Source organism: Pavona decussata, unplaced genomic scaffold (genome assembly GCF_977016875.1).
Source record: "Pavona decussata unplaced genomic scaffold, jaPavDecu1.1 SCAFFOLD_51, whole genome shotgun sequence".
NCBI classification, from domain to species: domain Eukaryota; kingdom Metazoa; phylum Cnidaria; class Anthozoa; order Scleractinia; family Agariciidae; genus Pavona; species Pavona decussata.
In genome coordinates this window covers 4,112,501-4,136,531 of record NW_028145473.1, presented here as the reverse complement: position 1 = coordinate 4,136,531, position 24,031 = coordinate 4,112,501, and the positions used below count along the sequence as shown (strand labels likewise).

At 38.0% G+C, this 24,031-nt stretch overlaps 1 protein-coding gene across 9 annotated transcripts in view; it reads right to left on the bottom strand.

Moving 5' to 3' along the window:
- LOC146481156 (atrial natriuretic peptide receptor 1-like) overlaps window positions 1-24,031 on the bottom strand; it is an 82,302-nt gene that overhangs the window by 7,018 nt on the left and 51,253 nt on the right. For all 9 annotated transcript variants that reach the window (XM_085108798.1, XM_085108802.1, XM_085108803.1 and 6 more), the window contains 13 exons: window positions 17,466-17,571; window positions 15,769-15,846; window positions 13,148-13,225; window positions 12,748-12,852; window positions 12,345-12,416; window positions 9,738-9,906; window positions 7,993-8,139; window positions 7,135-7,312; window positions 5,555-5,695; window positions 4,464-4,587; window positions 3,633-3,701; window positions 1,101-1,275; window positions 404-502 (listed from right to left, as the gene is read on the bottom strand). In XM_085108798.1, the coding sequence (XP_084964924.1) occupies window positions 404-502; window positions 1,101-1,275; window positions 3,633-3,701; window positions 4,464-4,587; window positions 5,555-5,695; window positions 7,135-7,312; window positions 7,993-8,139; window positions 9,738-9,906; window positions 12,345-12,416; window positions 12,748-12,852; window positions 13,148-13,225; window positions 15,769-15,846; window positions 17,466-17,571 (1,541 nt within the window). The remainder of the gene's footprint in view (window positions 1-403; window positions 503-1,100; window positions 1,276-3,632; window positions 3,702-4,463; window positions 4,588-5,554; window positions 5,696-7,134; window positions 7,313-7,992; window positions 8,140-9,737; window positions 9,907-12,344; window positions 12,417-12,747; window positions 12,853-13,147; window positions 13,226-15,768; window positions 15,847-17,465; window positions 17,572-24,031) is intronic.

The following is a 24,031-nucleotide window of genomic DNA, read 5'->3' as shown; positions in this document are numbered from 1 at the left end:
GATAATGCATGCGCAAAGTCATTGCTTTGCTCATTAAACGAACTGCCTTGGGGCTTTGTGTGTGAGGTCCCTTATGTAACAAACTTAACTTATAAAGATCTGCTTCAATCGTAGAGATAAGGGTGGGTCACAGAAATAGTTTCAGTACTACTTCAGTACAAAAGTAGAAATATTTAATAAAGCTAAAATACTAAAATGTAACAGACCAACTATTTAAAGAAATTATTATAGCAACTTATTAACTTCAAAAATTGTATTTGCAATTTACAATTGCCTTTCCGTCAGTGTCCTTAATTAGTGCAATTTGTGCCGCTACAATGCATTTGTTTCCAAAGTTTTGACGTTTTCTTTAAAGTAATGTATTTGTTATTATAATAACACGTATATTTTAGACTGGCCTTACCCAAACCGGACGACTCCATTCGAGAGGCATAGTTGACTGTGTCACCAAAAAGGCAATACCGTGGCATTTTGAGACCAACTACACCAGCAACCACAAAACCTGAAAACAAGCACAAGGCAGTACAGAAAAAGAATTCCGAAAGTTTAGAAGTCTGTTTGCCCGTCATCAATATATCGGTCTATGTCTGGTTTTTTTTGTTTTTTTGTTTGTTTGTTTGTTTGTTTGTTTGTTTTTTCAAAGCATGAACGGGAGGTTTCCTGGAATTTCTGGTTGTGACTAGTTCCAGGCATGTTTTACGCGGTTGCCATAACCGTAGTCATTGAAATTAAAATCCGGCGGAATTTAATTTCAATGACTACGGTTATGACAACCGCGTAAAACATGTGTGAAATCACAAGCCTCAGTTGAATTCACAAAATTATTTCATGTATGGCGCAAAGATGCCAGTTTAGCCTCCACAAACAGTTGTTACACAAGTTATAACTGCAAGGAAAAATTGGGAGTGATTTCAAAAGGCTAAAAAGGCGACACCTCTTTTCAATTGTGTTGTAAAGTTATAGTAAAAAATGGCCCTCCCTGCATGAACTCGTTATTGGCGTCAATTAATTTCAATTTAAACATCGCAACAAAATCCATTGCTGGTTTAAATGATTTCATTTGTCTTCAACGTCTCAAGGAGTTGACTGGAGTAACTCACCTGAATGAATCCCAACCCTAAGTTGTAGCTGCTGTCCTGGAAGATGCCTGATCTTAAAAGTGGCCATTGCTGATAGTAAATCAAGGGACATGTTACTGATCTCTCCAGCATGTCTATTTCCATTTCTGGTCGGCAGTCCCGAAGCAACCATGTATGAATCGCCAATCGTCTCAACCTTAATTTGAAGAAAATGGAAAAGTAAGTCAAAAGAATTGTCCATTTTAATGACAGTGCTTCCTTTTACTCCTGTGCATATGTTCTGCGCATCTCTAAATGGTCCGAGAAAGCCGGGTTTCTTAAGGAGGCTTGCGGCAGTTATTCTGGACTTAGGGACTTAGGGTGGAGTTTTGCTTTGAAACCGATTAAAAAATTAACTTTGATCATATGTTGAAATGATGATGTAGTATGCAGGAGATCGAAGTTTATCTTCTATGCGAGATTGTAATTTCAAAACTTCCACCCTAAGACCAGAAAAGGCTATTGCAATCTAAAAAGAAAATAGGGGTAACCACACAATTTTTCAATTTTTCACAATTTGGAAATAAAAATTCGTACATTATAACATATTTTAAAAGGAGTAGCCTGGGTGTCTCATCGCAACCTTTCAAAATTTAGATATCAATGATTTATAAAATCATAGATACTTAAAAGCATCTATGGAAAATGTGTGATTATCCCCAGTTTTCCTTTTGGATACCTACGGCTCTTGCTAAGATTCGCTTTCTCTGCATAGTTGCAAGACGCGCAACAACACCTCTGCATTAGAAGGAACCGTCTTAATGGACCCACAATTCTCCGTATTCTGTGCATTTTAATACTTTTGGAGTAGACCCACCCTGATTCGTGGAAAAAGGCCTGACACAGCCACCAGAATCTCAGCGTTTGATGTAAGTCAGTTCCAATGGATGGCTCTTAAGGTGGTATGACGAAGACGGGTGTTCTTTGACCTCATATTTGCAGTATAGCAAACAAACACAAAATTGTAACATAAAAAATTAAGATAAAATGACTAAGAAAATGTCATTATTTAGATAGATGCTTGGTTGCCTGGTAAGGACCTGTTGTTATGGCAACCAATTACCTAAACAACAACGTATTCCCTGTTTCATTTTATCTTTTTTAGATTTAAACTTTATTTCAGTTTTGCTATCTTTTGAATTATCATGGTTTTTGCACAACGTCTATTAGAGAGAAAATACAGATCAGAGAGCTTTGCAAAAAAAAAAAAAAAAACAAAACAAACAAATTTAATCTTAATTATATGTATAATAAAATCTCGATTCTGATCGGGTTCTCCATGTGCCTATTTGCCAAGCAATCAGGGCGCAGTTGCCTGTGGGTGTCTAATCGCAACCTTTAAAAATTTAGATATCAATGCTGTACATCAATCAAGAACTCTCAAATGAGCTCTTTTTGTTGTTTCTCTTTTATTATCGCGATCCTGGGGGATCTTCCTATCGCGCTGAGGCGACGTTATTTTGCGATAATGTCGTCTCAAATTGACGGTTTCTGATTGGCTCAAAAACTGTCATTAATGGGTTAAATGGGTTTGGCGCGCACAGATCAAAATTTTACTTCTGTGAATGAACATGCGACGTTGGATCGTGTTGTTTATTTCTTTTCACTTGAGTTTTCAAAGCTTCTCACACTGTTCAAGGAATACTAATAATATTTGTTTTGCAGTGTTTCTTATCTCTAGAGAAAAAGTGCTTCAAGAGCTCTGCTGCGTTTTCTTTCATGGTTCAGGTCTGTCAATTTGATCTTCTTGTCGTAGCTAGCGCAAGCGCCAAACGGCAGACCGCAGTATTCTTCGCCGCTTGGTTTATTTCAAATGTTTAAACCTCCACGGCATCTAAGCTAGGATGATAATGCTCTTTTTTCGTTTTTGGGTGCTAGTATGGCTGCTTTTTTTATTTTTGCTTCTGGTTGTAAGGTTTATTCATCACTGTTTTCATGTTGTTGTTGTTTATCTCGTGGTGGTAACAAATTTCCAATAAAATTTGCTGGTAAAATGTTTAAACCTACTAGCTTGTCTAGGTACTTTATGGACTGTAAATGTTTGCATTTTCTTTGTTTTGACGTAAAAATCAAAGCCAAAAATTCAAATAACCCGCCCCCACCCCCCCCCCCCCCCAAAAAAAAAAATTTCGCGTACGGATATTACCATGGCTACAGTTTGACTGAAGTAAGAATTTCTCTTTCAATCAGCGCACGATTTGTACTTTATCCGTTAACTTCCTCTAACAAAATGTTTGTATCGCGATAAAAAACTAAATTCGCTTTTTGAGACGACATTACGGCTTTATAATGACGGTTAGTTGGGAGAAAATATATTCCGTATTGGGCGGAGTCGCGAAGCGACGGAGAGAATAAGTGGCGAAGAATAGTTTATAAGATTTCAGTTTTTGTTATTGATAAGATTAATTTCTAATTGGGCTTTGTGTTCTATAATTTAGGGCTAATCGTTCTCATAATAACCTTATTCTTTAACATGAAATGCAGAGTATTAAGAACTAAGAATGCTGTCTTTACCTTGTAGACATCGTGCATGTCAATGATTTCATCGAAGCAAGTGTACAAATCATTTAACAAGTCAACAACCTGCAAAAATAGACCAATTCATTTAGTAAAAGAGCTTGTTAATACACCGTTGTAAATTTTACCCAAAACGTTTCTAGTACACGATATTGTAAACCAAGCACTAATGAGGGGAATCGTATTTCATTATTTGTGGTCATTTTGCCTGGCTGCTGAACCAATTTTTGTTCCACACATTTTCAAGAACCCAGTCCATATAACATACGCTGACCACTGCTCGTTTAAGTTTTCTGCCGCAGGAATCTTTGTCTGAGCTACAACAAGACTACTGTGAAATGTGTTTTAGCTTAACGAAACTCGCAATTCACTATTAGGGGTAACCGGTTTGAAACGTCATTATTTCAACTCCTACGACTGCAATGGTGAGTGTATCCAACTTAAATCCATTTTAGAGAATGACTGGAACAATTTCTAAGGACATAACGACCATGCAAATCTATTTTGGAGTCAATAACAAGGACTTTCCATTATAAAAGGCGTTCCTTTGTTTGCCTGGGAGCAGTTTCACTGTCTCATTTTGAGCCTCATTTTGAATATATTGCGTCATTTTTGAATCTCCTTTTGATTTCACCTGTGTGAAACAATACAGCCGTTTTATGTAATTTTTTCAGTTATACAATTCACTGGCCACATCCCACTGGTCCACCAGTGCTGTTTTGAGCAAGACATTAGGCCATCCATACCAGCAAAAACTATAAAATGCAATAACAAAACGACGCAATTTGAATTTTGCGTCTGTTCTTAGCAATACCATGGCAGTTTAACCTGTAATGGAGTACTGTCAGATGCAATCTTGGTGAAACCAACAATGTCACTAAAGAAAATTGTGGCTGATTCAAAAGTTTCAGCAGTGACTGGCTGCCCTCTTTTCAGTTCCTCCGCTACAGTCCTGCAATCACAAATTATTATACATTTAATACGCACCCCTTGTAGGGATACTATTGTTCACTTGTCTTTCTTTTTAAGGGCGGTGCCTACTAATACAGAGGTATTTTTGCCCGGTTTATGAGTATGCAGGAGAAGCAGATCTTAGCAAGGGCTACTGGAATCCAAAAAGAAAATTGGGGATAACCACGCATTTTTCAGAGATAACTAAGCAACAACAATTAAAAAAAAGCAGTAAAATACAAAGCAATGTATGGCGTTTTTTTCCATATTGAAGCTTTTTTATCTCTGAAAAATGCATGGTTACCCCCAATTTTCTTTTTGGATACCCAGAGCACTTGCTAAGTTCTGTTTTCTCCCCATAGTTTTAAACCGCGCAAAAATATCCCTGTATTAGTAGGCGCCACCCATAGGAAACCCGAGTATCTCGAGATGCGCAAAACGTATGCGCAGTAACAAAAGTAGGCACCGTCCTTAAAGCGAATTTTGGTAAGTTATATCACACCAGGAGCCATAATCGGGGATTGAGACCGTCCATGGGGTCCATGTAAACCCATGTGTTGTAGCAAAAACTATATTCTTAAAAAAGATTGCGCCACCCTTCGCGTCGTAAAGGTGCGAGGATACACGCAAATTTGGGTGGGGCTACTACGAACGTACAGTTCGGTGATTTTTCTTCGCTTCGAGCTCGAGTGTATTCGACGCTGTTAAAATTTTAGAATTTTTAAAGAATTTGTACGCGAAAATAACATTTTATTAAAACACATGCAACAAATAAATACTGTAGTCGATCAATCAATAAGTTATTGTTAATCAGTTCAAGTGAGTTGTAACTGATTTTAACCAGGCTAACCTGGACCTGCGAGACAACCCACAGGGGAGTCAACCAAATGCTACAAAATGTTGTTTCATTGTTTGATTTTTCCCATAACCCCCGATCTTCTTTCCCACTCCAAAAGACACATTCATACTTTGGTAACATCCTGTATAACAATTCATCCGTCTTCGCCTTTTCAGCTGCAAGTTCAGCAGTTCGTTCAGCAACAATGTCCTCCAAATGATCGGTATACTTCTCCATCATGGTGATCATAGTATCCATAATGTTGATTTCCCTAGTGGACGTAACAGTTGTTCGTGAATGGTGACCTTGACGTGTTTAAACCAAACACTCTACACGTATTTTTTTTTTTTTTTTTTTTGACCAATAAAAGAAAATGCCTCAACAGTAAAGAAAAACCAGTATCCATAGTGTGTGTTCACGGCGGCCATATCGGAGGAGCGAAAAAATAGAATGATTTCCTTTGGAAAATAAATTTTATTTTTATGCAAATATCTTTTATTGTTGGGCTCCTCCAACATGGCTGCCATGAAAACACTCTGTGGTCGCAATGTTATATAATGTAAAACCTGAAAGAAGGGGGTTGGGGGTGGGTGGGGGAGGAGGAAAGAGTCTTAGTCACGACTCCGAGCACGCGTGCCATGGGTTCAATTCCCTATCAGGGGCATCTGATTTTTTGTTGTTTCTCTAGTGAAGAATATCAGACTTTATCTTCCCGGAGATGAGCAATCTTTGTTGTCGTTTAAGGTGGCTTACTACAGTTTTTCCGAGACTTAGTAGCGCGCGCTATGATAGCCTGCCACACGTCAGTATTTGTCGCGCGTGCAAAAATGACGCAAGTAACCTCAAGAAGTAACAAAAACCACTTCAGCCCTTGAAAGGCGTCAAATCTCTTTGGTATATCTAGCGATAGTTTCAAAACTCCGTTCAAACATGTAATCAAGCCTAGGGCTAAAAAAATATGGCAAAAAAGTTTGATAAACATTCAGTAAAAGAGCTCTAATTTACGGTACCTTTCTCGCACGCGATACATGGCGTTACATGAGCGCGCGCTTAAATAAAGGGCATGCGCAATTCAATTCTCGTCCGAGGTTGTAAAAACCTGTCTTTGATCGAGGATTGCTCGAAAACTTACCGTACAACTTATGATGAAATTTTCACGGTTGATTTGTTCGGGTGAATCACGTTTGGAGCCAAAATTTTTGAAAAATCTGTAAGACAGATTTTGAGCTATTTTTGATTTCACATTCTCTTAGTTTGCACAAAAACTGTCTTACAGATTTTTATTTTACTTTGCATGAATGTTAAATCAGACCCAATTTCTTATTCCTGAAATTTTCAGGTGGGGTCATACGGGTAGAATTTGAGAAAAACGTGACTTAACCTACTAGTGCCCAGTCTCTCATTGGATACTCGGTCGCTCATGTTGGCTATTTGTTGATGTTTAATTGTTCAAATTTCACATAGAATCGTAAAAGACTTAAGCAAACAGTAAAAAGTGAAGGGAAAAACAGCTTGGAACCTTTTTTAAAAGAGTTAAAAGTTGTGCCCTTATACTCCATTAAAACTGTAGTAAGCCACCTTAAGTTGGATATCCTTAGACATTTTCAGTAAACCTTCATAACATAACCAAGTTCTAGGCAAACACAGGCATTTTCAGAAAATGATCACAGCTGCAAATTATACATATAAACAGACTAGTTTTTCACTTACTTTCCTTTGTTCATCTGCTTTAAGAGTTTAAGACACTCAGAAAACTTGGGCCTTAGAGCTGGGTCCTGGTCCCAGGACTGCTTCATCATCTGTATGTAGAGAGGATGTTCTGCCATATCCTTTGTTACCCGGGGACGGAAGGATGGAGTTCCTCCTTTTTGAACACGTTCAATCATTGCTAGAGAGAAGGTGTTCAGTTCATTTAGATAATACATAGCAAAAGACATTTCTGGGATGTTCGAAATCACGTACTAACTATATTATGGTAATCGCATGTGCAGTGCAGGGATTTCCAATGCCAATTCTATATGCTGGGGCTATTATATAACGGGTTACCCTTCTAGTAAGGTAATATTACGAGCCTGTTTTAGGGTTGTTCGCTCCTATCTTTATTATCGCAATCTTTTCATTAAATCATTTAATAAAATTGCTTCTCCTCGAGGACAAAAGATATGAACGTGATTTTAACTGGCCGACTACAAAAAAATGACATAGTCACATATTTTGAGGTGACAAAAAACTATTTAATGTGTAATGTGAATTGCGCATTACAAGTATTAAGTATTTAGTAATCTACCGAACGGAAAAAGCCGCTGTACATTTTGCCACAATACCTTGCAAACCTAGCACAGCCAACACGCATACAGAACGCCATATTTTTTGCGAAATTTGTCCCTGTACTAAAAACATTGTGGTTGCTAGGTTTGAAGTTTTAAGAACTTTTCTGTGCGTTTTGTGACTGTTTCTAGGGTTTTCGTGCGCTAAAAATTATGGATAAATGTACCATTCGCCATCTTATGCGAGTACAGCCCATTGCCAGACCCAGATTACCGCAATAACATACAACTAGACACGTACTTTTAGCTGACAACTCTTCAAACATGCTGAAAGGCAAACCACGGGTTAAAATTTCGGAAAGGATGATTCCATAGCTAAACACATCTCCACTCTGAGAGCGAGGAAAAGAGTCATTAAAAATGTGTTCTGGTGCAGTCCAAAGGGCATCTGAAAAGAAAGAAAAAAATCAAGTTTTTCAATTGACTGAAGTTTAGATAGCTTAACAATGATATTGACCATGGTAAGGACTTGGCTGAAGAATATGCCAAGTGGAAATTTGATCTAGATTTGAGTCGTTTTAGTAAAATTCGCCCCAGTCCCTTCTTGAAAACCAGTTTTGAACTGGTTTCCCTACTGTTCTGTAAAACATCTCCAAAAAGCCACCGTTTAAGGTGGCCAAATATAGTTTTTTAGTGTACAGGTGCTAGAAGACGTTATTTGGAAACTATGTATTTCTGGACGCCCAAACCTGGTAGGGTGTAAGACTAACTAAGAAGGAATGTACTTTCCTACGTCTTGTTGAGCTAAGTACCGTTTCCATGGTTTCCCTACTGTTCCGTAAAATATCTCCAAAAAGCCACCGTTTAACTAGTGTGCAAATTTTGTGTACACATGAAGCAAATAGGCATTTTGGATTCCTTTCAGAGATAACAAATTAGATGATTTTATAGAACCTTCAGGTAATATTGGTCCGAAATAAACTTAGTTTGAAGCAATCATATATAGGTTAGTAACTTGAAGAAATTTGAACAAAGTCGTATTGCACCCTCTATTTCATGACTGTTCTTAAATTTTAAATTAGCTGTGTCAACTGCAACTGATTGTACAAGATTTCAATGCCATTTTTAAGAAGTTGTGTTTGATTATGGCAGAATAGTAGGTGTGATGTTTGTAGGAAACTTGTGATGGTTCTCTTGCAATCCATCAAAAGAACGTTTAATAGCACTCCAATCTAATTGCCACCAAAGTCACCAGTAAAACTCTGCACTAACCATTAAACCTTTTGTCTGGTGATAGACTCACTACAAGTTCTCCCAACCGAAGCAAAGAGATCACATATTTTTAATGCATACTACAGCAGTGACTGCTGAAACTTACCATCTTTGAAAAAAAAAAAATCACCTGAATTTCCTTGCTTAATATCTGTGAATATGCATTCCAGTATTTTTTTTACCACCTAGTCTGATACACCACATTGATACTGAAAACAACATTTGAAATAGCTGCACAAGTTATCCAAAGTGAAAGGTCCGGATGAAAAAAAAATCTAGACTACTTCTGCAGCCAATCATACCACACAATTCAATTCATCTGGTTTATGAACAGAGAAGAAAAGAAATGAGGCGATTTATCATCATTTCTTTTGTCTTTTTTTGCCATTTTCCAAACTCTGTCAGTTGTCCTTTGCAATTTTAACACTAGAAGAACTTGAATTTTGGCTTACAGTGCGACTACATACCCTTACTGGGGTCACTTAAACAAAATTGGCCAATCAGATTACAGGACAAGAACAACGAATTTCAACCAAAGCCAATTGAACCAATCACGAGTAAACAGAAACAAGAATTAAAACTCAAAATTTTGGAATTATTCACTGTTCGTATCCTACTGTGATCTGATTGGCCAGTTTTTAAGTGACCCCGGTAATACTAGTCGCACTGTAAGTAGTCTACATGAAGCTGATCTGAAGAAATTGTTTCATCCACTTTAACCCTGACACACAATAGCTTTAAAACAATAGATGTATTTTAGAAATGTACAGCTACCAAAATACTTGGCTTCTGATCCAGCTTCCACATCAATCTCTTGCCCCTCTTTGAATAGGAACAAGCCATGATCTGTCACTTTACAGGTCCAGCGACTGTCAATGACCACATTTGAAGATTTCAAATTGCCATGAACTCCAATTGCGCTATTTTGCAAGAAATGCATCCCCTGTCATGAAAGAAGAATATTGTTGTTATTAATTTGAATTGGGGTGCCAACAATTCATTTTACTGTACCCATAGACTGGCTGTTGTATGTTGCAAGTGAGGTGCTGCTAATTTTTAATGTAACTGACAGACAGCCTGAGGACTCTGGGTACCGGATTGTCTAAGGCCCGGTTCAGACGCCGTGCTTCACATAAGCCGAATCGAAATCTATCAATTAAGTTCATGCAAAGTACGGCTTCTCAATCAATTCAGAACGGCTCATCTAATTCGGAGCGGCTCAGCTATTTTTCTCTCCTTGTTCGGTCAGGATTAACATCTGTACACCGTACTTCACACGAACTGAATAAAATGCTTCAACTGACCCAAATCCGCAATTCTTTTCGGTCATAGTATGCTTCAGTGAATTAAATTCGGTCAAATTAAGTTTGGCGTATGAATCAATTAAGGACGTTCGCGCTAATTGTTTATGCGCATCTTTAGTGCGCAGGTAACGCACACGCCAAGCAATGTCACGCGCAATTCATGGTTGACGATACACGGAGGATCTAGGAAGACGGAGGTAAACACACATGTCGGCCGACGTGAGAGCATTAAAAAGAGGGAAAAGGGGGAAATTCATCTCCGTTGCACAGTTTTGAAACGAAAAATCGACGTGAAACGATTAGACGGGTTAAGTTTACAACAAAAAGTCCAAGAAAAGGCGTCGATACCTGCGGGTATTCCGCGCCAAGAGATTAATATATTTACTTGACTCTCGATATAATAAAACAATTGAAATGCAATACTTTATTTAGTCTATTCGTCAATCGAAGTCACCTTTAAGCTTTTTTAAGTTTTGACAGTAAACGAGAAAGTCTTCACCTTATACAAGAAAGCAATTTTATTGATCACCAATCCCGTGTACAATCAATCTCCACATACCTATTTTAGGTAAATAAATAAGCGTACTTCTCACATTTTCGCCTCGCTCACGGCTATAGATGAATTTTCCTGGCATTTGCTAAACAGCTGTATAAGTTTTGAAGGTAGAATAACAATAAACAACTTAGGGGGTGTTTACATGATACTGGCGCGACTTTCGTTCCGGTACGAGTTCACTCCAGTTCCCTCTTGTGGCTCTGTATTCGTTTACATGATACCAGCACAAAATCTTGTACCGGAGCGAGTCATACCGGTGCGAGTTCACCCCGGTAGCTGTACCGGGGCGAGATTTTCATTCCGGTACGAAAACTCATCCCGATGTCATGTAAACGCGGTACGGCTGTTCGCTCCGGCATGAAATCATTCTCCTGGGAGTCTAGAACGGGTAGCGCATGCGCAGTCTTCGATATCCAATCCAATATGGCGTCACCTGGGCGTCACAATCACGTCGGTCGAAATGAAGTGTCCATTCATGTAAACACGGTATGAAATCGCAATGTCATATCGGTATCAAACTCGCACCGGGGCGAGTTTTCACATGTAAACACCCCCTTAGACGATCAGAGGGCGAGCAACCATTGTGAGCTGTGAATTATGGGATAGATAACCCTGTTTAGGTTCCAGTGCTTCTCCGACCTGTCACGCAAAAACGTGACTTCCGTAAGTTTCTCACGTCTTCGACAACTTCAACTGGATTTTGCGGTTTCAAAAGGTCGGTGACCCCCAATTTTTTTTAGACGGTTAACCTCCTTTGACAGATATCTGCTTACTGTCATCAAACGAAAGAAAAATCAATGTGGGAAATTTTTTTTTTTTTAATTTATCTACCCACGCGCGATCAAACTCCGCACATTTTGTGCCACTTCTGGAGTGGAAATACAATTATTAAAAATTAGTTGTAGCTTTAAGGATAATAAAAGAGGAATTTATTTGTTTAATAGATCCTCTGAAATAAACTTCGGGAATGGAGGTTTGTCTCCAGCGATTCGTTTATAAAAATTTTGCATCAACAACCGGTGAGGTCATATCGAGTGACGAGGACCGATTTCTCAAAATAAGCGCAAACTTGCAGAAGTCATATCTCCGAAACGAAGTCGGTGACCCCCATTTTTTTTTTTTTTTTTTTTTTTTTTTGCATTTCATATGTAAGTAATTCATAGACTAACTGCAGCAGAAGTTTGAAAAAAATCAATGTTAAAACATTTTCGCGCGAACGTCCTTAAGCCGGGATTGGTTAATTTAGGTCGGTCTAAATTAGAATTCGATTCGGCTCTAACCAGGCCCTCTGAAAAGCCTGATACTCAGCCTCAATCGGGTCATGTGAAGTAACGCGTCTGACACGGACCTAAGCTGAAGTTAATGACAGAAAACTAGTCAAACCGGTCTTGTGTTGTACAAATACCGTGAAGTATTTCTACTCACTTTGGCCGTTGTTTGTACTCTACTGATTAGTGTTCAATAATAAATGCTTATATCGCAGGTAAACTCAACCAACACATGTTAAAATAGTATACATACTCGAGCAATGTCAGCTGCAATAGACATTTTGAACATCCAGTCCAGTTTAAGGTTGGTATTATGCAACACATCCTGGTGGGAAAAAAAACCAACCACTTAAAGAATATCACACATTTGCGAGTTTTGAGGCCCTCAGAAAAACACGTCACCACTGGCTGAAAGTTGAACATTCTGACATAAGGATTACCAGCTGCTGTTCAGAGTTAACTCATTTAACAGCAATGCAGTCAATGCGAATCAAAGATCAATTGCCCACATAGGATGTAACTGTACATTTTGTTGACAAATTTATAATTTGTATGTCAACATTGAAGCTAAATTAAAATTATTTTTCAACTGAACCGCTTACCCTTTGCAGTTACATCAATTAATGCAGACTAGGCCACAAACAAATTTTCCTTACCTGGAGACTTCCCTTGTTACAGTATTGGCTCAGTATACAGATGTTACCGGGATCAACACAAGCACCAACAAATGTGTTGATATTTTGGTGCGTGAGATCTTTCATCTAAAAACAAAGAAAGAAATACTTTACTATTCAACACCAACAGCATACAAAACAAAATACACAACCATAAAACACATCAAACAACTTGACCACACAACATTATCTAGTATTATAATAGCAAGCCCTCTCAAAATGTTTTGTGGAAATAAGAAGCATAACAGGAGGAGTCAGCAGCAAGGGTGATGGTGTCCAGAATGTTGTGCATCAAATAACTGTCTGAGGGCTGCAAAATGTCTCACATTGTCAGCACATTTTGAGAGCACTGAATTTAAGTCAGAGGGTAAATAAATCTTACCTCCTTGAGCTCCAACAAGACATTTCGGTCCAGATTAACTTTAGCCTTTTGTATATTTTTAACTGCCACCAAATTACCCTATAAAAGTAATGAGAGTGTAACTCACTCATAAATGGCAACATTTGGGAATAGCGGTCTTGACAACAAGTGTTCAGACAATTTAGAATTAACTAGTCACTAATTTTGGTCCAACAATGGTTATCTAACAAACTTCAAAAGCCATGCCATAAATGTTTATGTACATAATTTGCACAATTTAGTTTGTCATTATAGTTGTTTTTGTCATTTACAGCAACTTACCGTTGCACTCAACAAACCTTGCTATCTAACAAATTTTACAATAACCCTTGAAAGCTCTTGTTTAGGTCAGGAACCCCTTACTGTACATAATACAGTCGAACCTGTATTAAGCCGTCACCCTCTATTAAGCGGTCGTTGGTCAAATGCCAGAAAATATCCTTCCTTAATTACTGTAATGTTGACCTCTATGAAGCGGTCGTGGACACTCTTTACTACTGTAACTCCCAATGAGCTGTTTCTATTGTCTTGACCTGCTTTAAACGGTCACTTTGTAAAAGGAAACCACTCAAATACGGTAACGAATAGCATGCTGGGCAATTGAATTTCTAACGATCCGACCAGCTGACCGCAGGATCTTGGCGTTAATGTTTTATTAGTTCATTTCTATACCATGTTCTCTTTTGCCATACCATTTTATCGCTGCACTAGTTTCTTAACCAAATAAGTGATCTTGTGAGCGCTTTTGTGCGTAAACTGTACACTAAGTTATCAAATGTTATATGAAATGTCGTTTTTATTGTGTTTGACGTGTATTCTGTGCAACCTGTATTAAGCAGTCAACCTGCCTGAACCTGTGTTGAGCGGTCACTTAGCTTTTCCCCGAGGGTGACAGCTTAATACAGGTTCGACTGTAGGTTGCTGCTGGGTTTATGCATCGTTTTCAGCAGTGCACACTCCCCCCTTCCCCCCACTCCAGGACGACATTGCCAGTTTTCTAAAACAAACTAACAAATGCTCCACGACAGGGACAAACGAGCTATTCAAATGCCCCATGGTACGGGTTTACCTTCATTCTGATCAAAGTTACAGTTGTACATGTAATTCAGGGTAAAAGTAATCTAAGTCTCAATTAAGTTCTATTTATCTGTATTGTTCCTGTGGCCATTGGTTCTAAGGACCTACCATCTCATTAATTTTTGGCCTTCCTTAGATATAATGAAAAGTGAATAACCATCACAGTCATGTAGGCATCTTATGCAGTTGTGAAAAGAAAAGAAAAACTGAAAAAATTCAGGTTTGAACAGGATGACCTCTACAATACCGGTGCAGTGTTCTACCAGACTCGTACCCAGTCGCTATTTACGTGTTTTGTGGGGTGAGAAGATTGGATACGAGGATGGACTGAGGCGCGTGGGGTGTCATGGGAAGAGGCGAAGGAAAAATAGCGACTGGCAGATTTCGCTCCAATATGGCGGTTAGGAGCTCGTGTATGACCCCAACCCCCCCCCCCCCCCCCCCTTCCTTAACCCTAACCTTAACCTATATGGCGTTAAGAGTGATTTCTTTTTTGTTGGCTTGTAATGTCGTGCTACCGTAATGGCTTCTTCGCGGGAATACTCGCGGAAAGATGAAACATGACTGTGATACTAACCTTCGATCCACAATTCACTGAAAGAACTGTTCAAATCACCCACATCGTCTCCCCACGAATGTTCCCGCGAAGAAGCCATTACGGCAGCACAACATTACAAGCAAGCAAAAAAGAAATCACTCATCGGACGAACGCTTTAGCTCGTTAAATACCAAACTAGAACCCACAGCGAATTTTGACTGCAAGAAATGTCTAAAATTACTCCGTTTTCTTGAAAAAGGGCACTACACGGTTCCACGCACGATTTCATGTATCTGTCAAACGAAATCTGGCAGTCGCTATTTTTCCTTCGCCTCTTCCCATGACACCCCGCGCACCTCAATCCATCCTCGTATCCAATCTTCTCACCCCACAAAACACATAAATAGCGACTGGGTACGAGTCTGGTGCTCTACCAATATCGAGCTAAAGTTATCACCCATCTGGGAGCTAGTCATTTTGTGAATTCATAGTATTGACATTAAAGTGACATATATGAATATCATATTATTATTTGAAGTGCAGGTGAAAGAATGAATAAGTGCACAACCATCGCAGTTGATCTACGCAACTTATGCAATTGCGAAAAGAAAATCTGTGGAAAAAACAACATTCAAGTCTGGAAAAAATCATGACGAGGGCCGAGGATGGGCACTACTGAAATTCAACTGGATGTGATTTTCATGCAGCATTGAAAAACTATGTACCTCAGTTCCTTCCATGTAACTTCTCATTAGGGTGTGACAAAAATAAAAAATAAACACATATCTTAACCTGCAATTACAGATTCTCAGTCATTGCAGTCTCAACAATGTTTGTTTTGCTTTTGCTTTGTTTATTTTGTTATAGTACACTCTGAGCTGGCAAACTGTCTCCTCAAACACTTGCTAATGAAACAGATATTTTGAACAGGAAAATTATCATACTTTCTTACTGTAAACAATGTGTATCAAAGGATTATTCCACAAACCTCATAAGTTCCAAGGACTGTAAAAATTTGCCCTCTGAGGTCTTCCACTGATCCACGTTCACTTCCAGCCATACTTGCCTGTACATAGAGAAGGTAAAGATCAACTGGGAGGTCAATTCTCCAATCCACTTCCTCGCTAGGCAAGTGGTATTTTAATGTGCCAAGTTTTTGTTATAAAACAGAAACAACATAAAGCACTGCCCCTAAAGTGTGCCTCTTCTACTTCAAATAATATTTTAATAGAATAGGTATTATGTAAATTATCCTTATTTTTAAGGCCAACTTCATGTTGATTGCCACATGTGTATGACTTCTACGGCTGACTCCTAACAGGGCAGCTGCGGCCATGGTTCCCCAAGAGTTCCCCAAGAAACTGACATTATATGCGGTGCCTAAAGTTTTGCCTGGGATATCTAATAACTCACTGTCTTCCTCAACTTCCAGCCTTTAGGATCATTAAACCATAAGTACCTTTCAAGTTGACAACTGATGTAGTTCAATTCCACATCAGTTTCAGAGAATTTGAGACGGAAAATTTAGCTTCATTAAGTTGAGGCAGGCAATGGGCTTGTCTCTTATAGAAAGCCCTACTTGGTGGTAAAATATACCTTTACCTACTGCTCAGTTATTGCTGCATGTGCACACTACATGCCCAGCTACTAATCAAAGGACAACTTACTTACTGTCTTATAGCATAATTTGTTAAAGGGGGCATCCCACTGGCCTTATTCCATGTTAAACCTCAGGAACAACAATTCACAGAACAATAACAACAAATTCCTTAAATTTTAATTTAAGAAACACAATATGAAATTCACTTTGACTTCCAACTGTTTGTAAGAGCTATGAATATCCCTTAAGCTATTTAAGGTGGCCGAACACAGTTTTTCCAGTTCACAGGTGTTAGTAAACATTATTTGAAACTACGTACTTCTGAGTACCCGAAATTAGCATTGTGCAAGATTAACTAAAAGGGAATAAATTTTCATACTTCTTGTTAAACAAGGTGCCGTTGCCATGGCAACGCAGCAAGCTATTAACCGTCCACAAATAATGTTTTTTCTTAATTTTTAAACAATGCACTCGTTAGATTTTTTCCATATTTTGTATCCAGAAAAACTTACAAAATACTGACATAGTGACGCTGCTTTCATGTAATTTTAACAGACAGATCTCCTGTAAATGTTGGTTTTGCACTTTAATGTTTTTTGAAGATACCCTCTGTTAGATTTTGTTTTTGGTTTGTAGGCAAGTTTTACTTTTAGAAAACTACTGTTTTGTCAAATTTCACGAAATTCTAACGAGCAGTTCCTTAGAAAACAGTTCATTTCCATTAAAATAACCAGTCACAATTTTTTGCTCAAATGCGCATGCGTGGCTTTTAATTAGGGTTTCTCAGAAAGATGAAAAGCGTACAAAAAGGCTTAGCTCATTGTGAACTCACTTTCTTTGTTCGGCGACAAATGAAGAAGGATTCACAAACGAGAAACTAAGTTATTATAAGAGCAAAACTTACCTTTGTGATCCATTTGGTATAAAATCAAGGGATCGATAGTATTTGCTTACCACAACCCTAGCGCGCGCTTAATAGCATCACTAACAGAATCTGTAAAGCGCGCACAAACTGTGTTCAGCCACCTTAAATTAAAGTAGGTGTCGCTGTAAAGAAATTAAGTTAGGTGAAATCAGCAGCATACCATACTCTTCCTGCTTCCTAACTTCCCTTTATTTTTTGGCCATTTGATGTCTTCATATTTTATAGCCCATGTACGAGCCAGTAGGGCTGCCTCAAAAGCTTGTTTTCTGTTGAAAATAAGAACAAAATAAATAATGTTATGTCAGCATGAGGATTCTGATGCTGTGAATTAATAGTTAAAATTACAATTCTTTTTTCTACTAGGAGTAAGTTCAATAGTAGTTGAACACAGAGCTTTTAAAACGCATCCAAGTTTCTATTCTCAATGCAGTCTGTTTTTTATTTGCATTGATTATATCAGTATAGTAATCTGTCTTGCAAACTCATCCATCCATGACAAGTGACCAGGGGCCCGTTTCTCGAAAGTCCCTTAACTTACTGGGCCCGGTAAGTATATTTTTAAATGTTTTTTTCGCCGATTACACTGTGATTACGGACATGGTACTTGGCCAATGTGTTTATAGAATTGTAAGATTTTAAAATTTAGTATTCAAAGCTAACAAAAATTGACTTCTGTTAAGAAACATTTATCACCAACATCACTTATCGGGCCCGGTAAGTTACCGGGACTTTCGAGAAACGGGCCCCAGGATACCAATTGGCATCAGTTCATGAAGGCTGCAACAAAGCTTTGCAATCAAAATGAGGCCCCACATCAAGAAAGAAACTTGGATGCATTTCAAAATCTTTGTGTTCAACTTCCAAATTTATAGGTAGAGTAGAGTAAGTGATGTACACAACTGAAATGTCAAAGTTACAGTAATGGGAGAACTGTTAACCAGCCACATCTGTGGCAAAATTATTAGATCATACTTGAAGTCCAAAAATAAAAAGACAACTGTAACAATAAGGATATGCAAGGAGACCTCAAGAAACCATCAGGCTTACATTAAGAGGTCATCTTGAAAACACAATAACTACAAAATAGTACTGAGTATACGTGTGAGGCATGAACAAAAATCAAATTCTTTCAACAAAAACTTGTACGTTCGTTTCTTGACGGTAGGAAAGCTAGATGAACCAGTGATATGTGTTGGAAGAGCAGGGCTTGACACTAATGGTGGTCTGCTGGCTATTGGCCTGTATGTTGAAATAACACTCTGGCCAGCAGAAATTTGGAACAACTGGCCATTTTGGCCAGGAGAGATACAATTAATTTTGAATTATTTGCAAACCTTATTAAGTGAACTTCAAATACTAGCTTCTTAGCTTTAAAACGAAAACATTTTCAAAGTTATGGTGCTACGATCATATCTCCACCATTTTGGCCGGGTATTTTGTCTAAGAACTGGATCAAGCCATGCCCAGTCCATCTCGACGTAGATGAATCCAACATGTAACATGTTGAATCGCAATGACAAGGCTTGCAAGAACTGATTAGAAGTTGTACTTAAGGACGGTGCCTACTAATAGCGAAGTATTTTTGCGCAGTTTATCACTATGTAGGAAAAGCAGACCTTAGTAGTGGCTATTAAAATCCAAGAAGAAAATTGGGGGTAACCACGCATTTTTTAGAGATAACTAAGCAACAATTATTCTAAAAAGCAGCAAAATACAAAGCAACGTATGGTGCTTTTTTCCAAATTGACGCTTTATATCTCTGAAAAATGCATGGTTAGCCCCAGTTTTCTTTTTGGATACCAAAACTACCTGCTAAGTTCTGCTTTCTCCGCATAGTTTTAAAGCACGCAAAAATGTCTCTTTATTAGTAGGCACCACCCATAGGAAACCTGAGTATCTCGAGATGCGCAGAACGTATGCGCAGTAACAACAGTAGGCGCCGTCCTTAACTAGTTATTTTAAGACACGTTTGTCATTAAGATTGAGTTGCTCCTGTACATGCCCAGTGAAACTTACAGTTTGACCAGTTAAATTTTGACTGAGGTGGCCAGAGGGCCAGTACTGCACAAAGTTAATTTTGAGCACTGGAAGAGAGTTCCAAGTTTTGAGGACCTTGATAAAGAATTGTAAACTATTTAAGGTGGCTTACTACAGTTTTTGTACTATGCGAGCTTTGATATGCGCGTGCGCTGCCCAAGGCACACGAAAGCTTTACGTGCATGCAAAATCACGCGAGCCAGCTGAGGAAATCCCGCGAGCACAAAAACAAAATGGCGGCTCTCGGCAAAATTTCCTGGTTTTCCAGGTAGGTTCCAGAGGTGTGCTTACAGTAGCTAGTTTGTATTTGGGCTTGATAAATAAAAAAAACGTGTTGTCTAATGGTTGCCATTCCTTAACAGCCTTAAAGCCTTTGAAGAGTTGCGATTTTTTGTGCCAAATGCCTGAACATGAAGGCAGCATGCACTCACCAGTTGGAGCGCGCGCGCGCTGGAACCCGGATTTTCCCGAAACAAGCAGGCGCAATGGTCTTCTCGCCGAAGGTTGCAATAACTATTTTCTCTCGCTTAATTTCTCCAAATCTAGCTGTACAACCTATGTTCAAATTTTTGCTGTTCATAGAAAAAACTATCAAAGGCTCCTGTGAGCCAACTCGTGAATGCAGATGACACATAGTAATTGAAATTTAGACGGCTACGGAAACTTCCTTGAAAGCTAAAAGAAATTATATCTTTGCCCGATTATGTAACGAAAAATAACCATTCCTGTACTATAAAAATGATTGTCAAATTATTCTGTACAGATTGAATAAGCCGATTATTCTGATGCGCCGATTAAAAAAAAATCACGTGTTTTTTTATTCAAAGTTCATAGAAGCACGCCATGTGCAGCTACGTCATGCAAATTCGTGTCCCCGATAGTCCGGGGGTACTGGATTTTGCGATCGGGCTAGTGGATTCTAACCATCACTTGCCCGATGGGCAAGTGAAGTTTTTTTGGGAATTAAATTACAAAATTACTGTAGGGCAAGCCGCTCTCACAAAGGAAAATCTGTTCAGCAAAGTATCGCATTACATTTCATGCCCGACATAAATGCGTGATATTTTTCCTTTGGAATTCAGTCCACGCAATCCTCAAGTAAAAATAATGAACTCTGACAAGCTCTTGCTAAATAAGAATTATTTATCGACCGCGTCCTTTTGCTTTCCCATAAATTACCAGTTGTAAATTTCGAAAATGAAACATTTTTTCCCTTTGAAACCTCTATGAATGCTGACAAGATCTTAAAGTGTTCATTTCACCAGAAATTTGCATAATTTTGTTTACGACGTCAATGATGCGTGACATGGCACGTTCCGCTTTCGCGTGAAAACTGACAAATTAAATTATTTTTTAATTAAATTATTTCTAAATTAAATTATTTTTAATTCCTAAAAGAAACCGCACTTCGTAGAAAAAAACGAAAAAATCCTATAACTTTGCTCAGATTCAACGAAAAATCTCCATTCTTACACTAAAATGATTGTCAAATTATTCTCTACAGAATTAATGAGAGAATTCTGACGCGTCGTGAAAAAAATTTTCACGGTTTTTTTTTTTTTTTTTTTTCACTAATTGAGTTTACGACCCCGGACTTTCTGAAAAACTGAAAAAACTTGTAACTTTGCTCAGATTGAACGAAAAATCTCCATTCTTGCACTAAATGATCGTCAAATTATTCTCTACATATTGAATAAGAATTTCCTGATGCACCGTGAACAACAAATGTTCGCGTGTTTTTTTCCACTAATTGAATTTAAAACTCATTCACTGCGCACGCCCGAAAGTTAACGACAAAACCGACCGACCGACCGATCGACCAACCAACCAAGTCGACAGTCAACAAATTGAGAAATGTCAGAGGCAATAATTGGTTTTAAGGGAGGGACCCATAACTACAAAACCGTTGTCAAGCCTGACTGAAAGCCATTGTTTCTCACATTCCCATAATTATCTTTTTTGGCCAAGTGTGTTCTTTTGAACACCTCTTCAACTGGTTGGAATCACTGGCATATTTGTGGAGTCCCGTGACCAAAACATAGAAAAACTAAAAACCGGCAGAGTTTACCTTTTTATACACCAAAACTATGGGAACAGGATAAGAACATTCTAGTACACCATCTGTAGCATGAATTTAGAGAAAATCTATTTTTCAAACAAGTTATGATGTCAAAAGGACCTTTTTTGATACACTTTCCCAAAATAATAATATTCTCAATAGATTTTGTGAAAACGGCTGTGCCATGTTACAGATGATGAAAAATGACAATACGGTTCCGATCCAATGAAAAAATGCCTTCTTTGTTTCTCTTCTTTAGAGTTTTTAGGTGTTTCTCATTGAGGCACACAGTTGGGGACTGGCACAAGTTACGCATGCACAATGAGATTTAGATTTAGATTTAGGTGTTCATTTCAGTAGTTTCTTCAAAGATCCCTCCACGTGAACATTCCGCTAAGCAAGAAAATTTCTCTTGATGAAATAGTGTCCGTAGCAACTACTGTCTTTCTGTAGTTTAGGTTCACCCCGATTAAATGGTAGGAAAACATAAATTTAGTAACAGGAAAAGAGTTAACTTGAAAACTATGTACTACATCCAGTTTAGAAAACAAAGGATCAGAATGAAATTGACAGCCTGAGTTGGTCATAGCTAGCACAGCAAGCTTCTGTAAGTAACATATCCTATTAAAGTCAAAAACATACATAGACAACCCGGCTATGTTACAGTATGTAAGGTAAGGATAAATTACCATGTAATTATACACTGATAATCTCATTTTAGAAGATAAATAGAAACAAGATCTACATTATTATTCCAATGGGCTTGGACAAATCTAGGTGAGAAATGTGTGAAATGTATGCACTGGTATTTCTGTATCCCCCTGGAGAAAAGCACAGACAAAATTTTAGTAAAACCTACTGTTTCCCACCCCCTCATTTAATGTTCTTTAAAAGTAAGACAATTCAAAAGCCTTTTTTCAGTGGTGGAACAACATTGATGAGAGGAAAGGTGGCTGAATTCTTGATATATGATAGGTAGGTAGGTACCTTAAAATTAATTCCCTAAACAATAAAATTTTCTTACAACGAATAAAAGCTTTATTGACAGTGTCTGATCTAGATTTCCATCGAGGGGGACAATGTGTCCCAGTCAACAATTTTCAGGGGGACATTTCAGTTTTTTAAGGGGCACTAAATTTGTATTCTATTTAATATGAAAAACTTATCTGGGTATAGAATTACTTTCATCAAAATAAATGTAAAACTCCTGTTTATAGAAAAGAGCAAGTTTATTCATTAACAAATGTATTTTCGGCCATTTTGATCTCTTGAAGAGCATTTCGGTGGTCTTGACTTTCAAATATGGCGAACTAGTGTTGAAGTCCTATAGTTTATGCAACCACTGGTGAAAGGATTGGATTTACCTGATTGTTGGCAACACGAACAGAACATACCCTTCGGTGGATCGTACTTCAACCATTTTCAAGCCAGGTATCTTGAAAGTTTCGCTTTGCAACTTTAGCTTTTGGTTCACTCGCCTGATCTTTTCCAGGCTCAGCTTCATCGGTTTCTGCATTTTCAACATTGTTTTCTGGTTGACCTTGGCCAAAAAATGCTGAAATCTTTCTTTGTTTTGACATGACCTCATTCAGCTCCATCTGTCACCATCTCACAAGCACGTGGGTTTCAATGAATTAAATCTCCTATAGCGATTACTTATACTTTTTGGAGTATGACGGCCATTTTGTTTATGTCAGATTCGAATAGGATTCTCCGCATTTGGGTTCTCGTTTTTAACTCGTGAATGTGCGCATGCACAATGAACGAGTTATAGCGATGGCTGACTGTTGACTTGGTTGGTCGGTTGGTCGGTTCTGTCGTTAACTTTCGGGCGTGCGCAGTGAATGAGTTTTAAATTCAATTAGTGGAAAAAACACGCGAACATTTTTTGTTCACGGGGCATCAGGAAATTCTTATTCAATATGTAGAGAATTTGACGATCATTTAGTGCAAGAATGGAGATTTTTCGTTAAATCTGAGCAAAGTTACAAGTTTTTTCAGTTTTTCAGAAAGTCCGGGGTCGTAAAGTCAATTAGTGAAAAAAAAAAAACGTGAAAATTTTTTTCACGACGCATCAGAATTCTCTTATTCATTCTGTAGAGAATAATTTGACAATCATTTTAGTGTAAGAATGGAGATTTTTTGTTGAACCTAAGCAAAGTTATAGGTTTTTTCGTTTTTTTTTTCCATGAAGTGCGGTGTCTTTTAAGAATTAAAAATAATTAAATTTTGAAATAATTTAATTAAAAAAAGAATTTAATTCAAAAGTAATTGTCGGCATGGACTTTGAATAAATAAGACGCTTTTAAGAGCTTTTACCTTTAGCATTAGTGGCCTTATTTATTGTAGGCCTCACCAATTTTTTAACCTATCCTCCCTTCGCGATTGAACTAACTGAAGCATTTTAGTCAGAAAGAATTCGTGATATTGCGTTGCGCAACTTGAAATTTTGCCGCCAAAAAATATTTCCCGCCAGAAAATGTCTTCAGCTGAAAGAAGCACTCTTGTTAACTGAAAAGTTCACTGCTAATCATAACTTTTTGCATACATGAAAACTCGACATCTTTCATCATATTTTTCCTTCCCATACAAAAGTATTACATCAAGTAGATTAGTTTGCTAAAAAAACT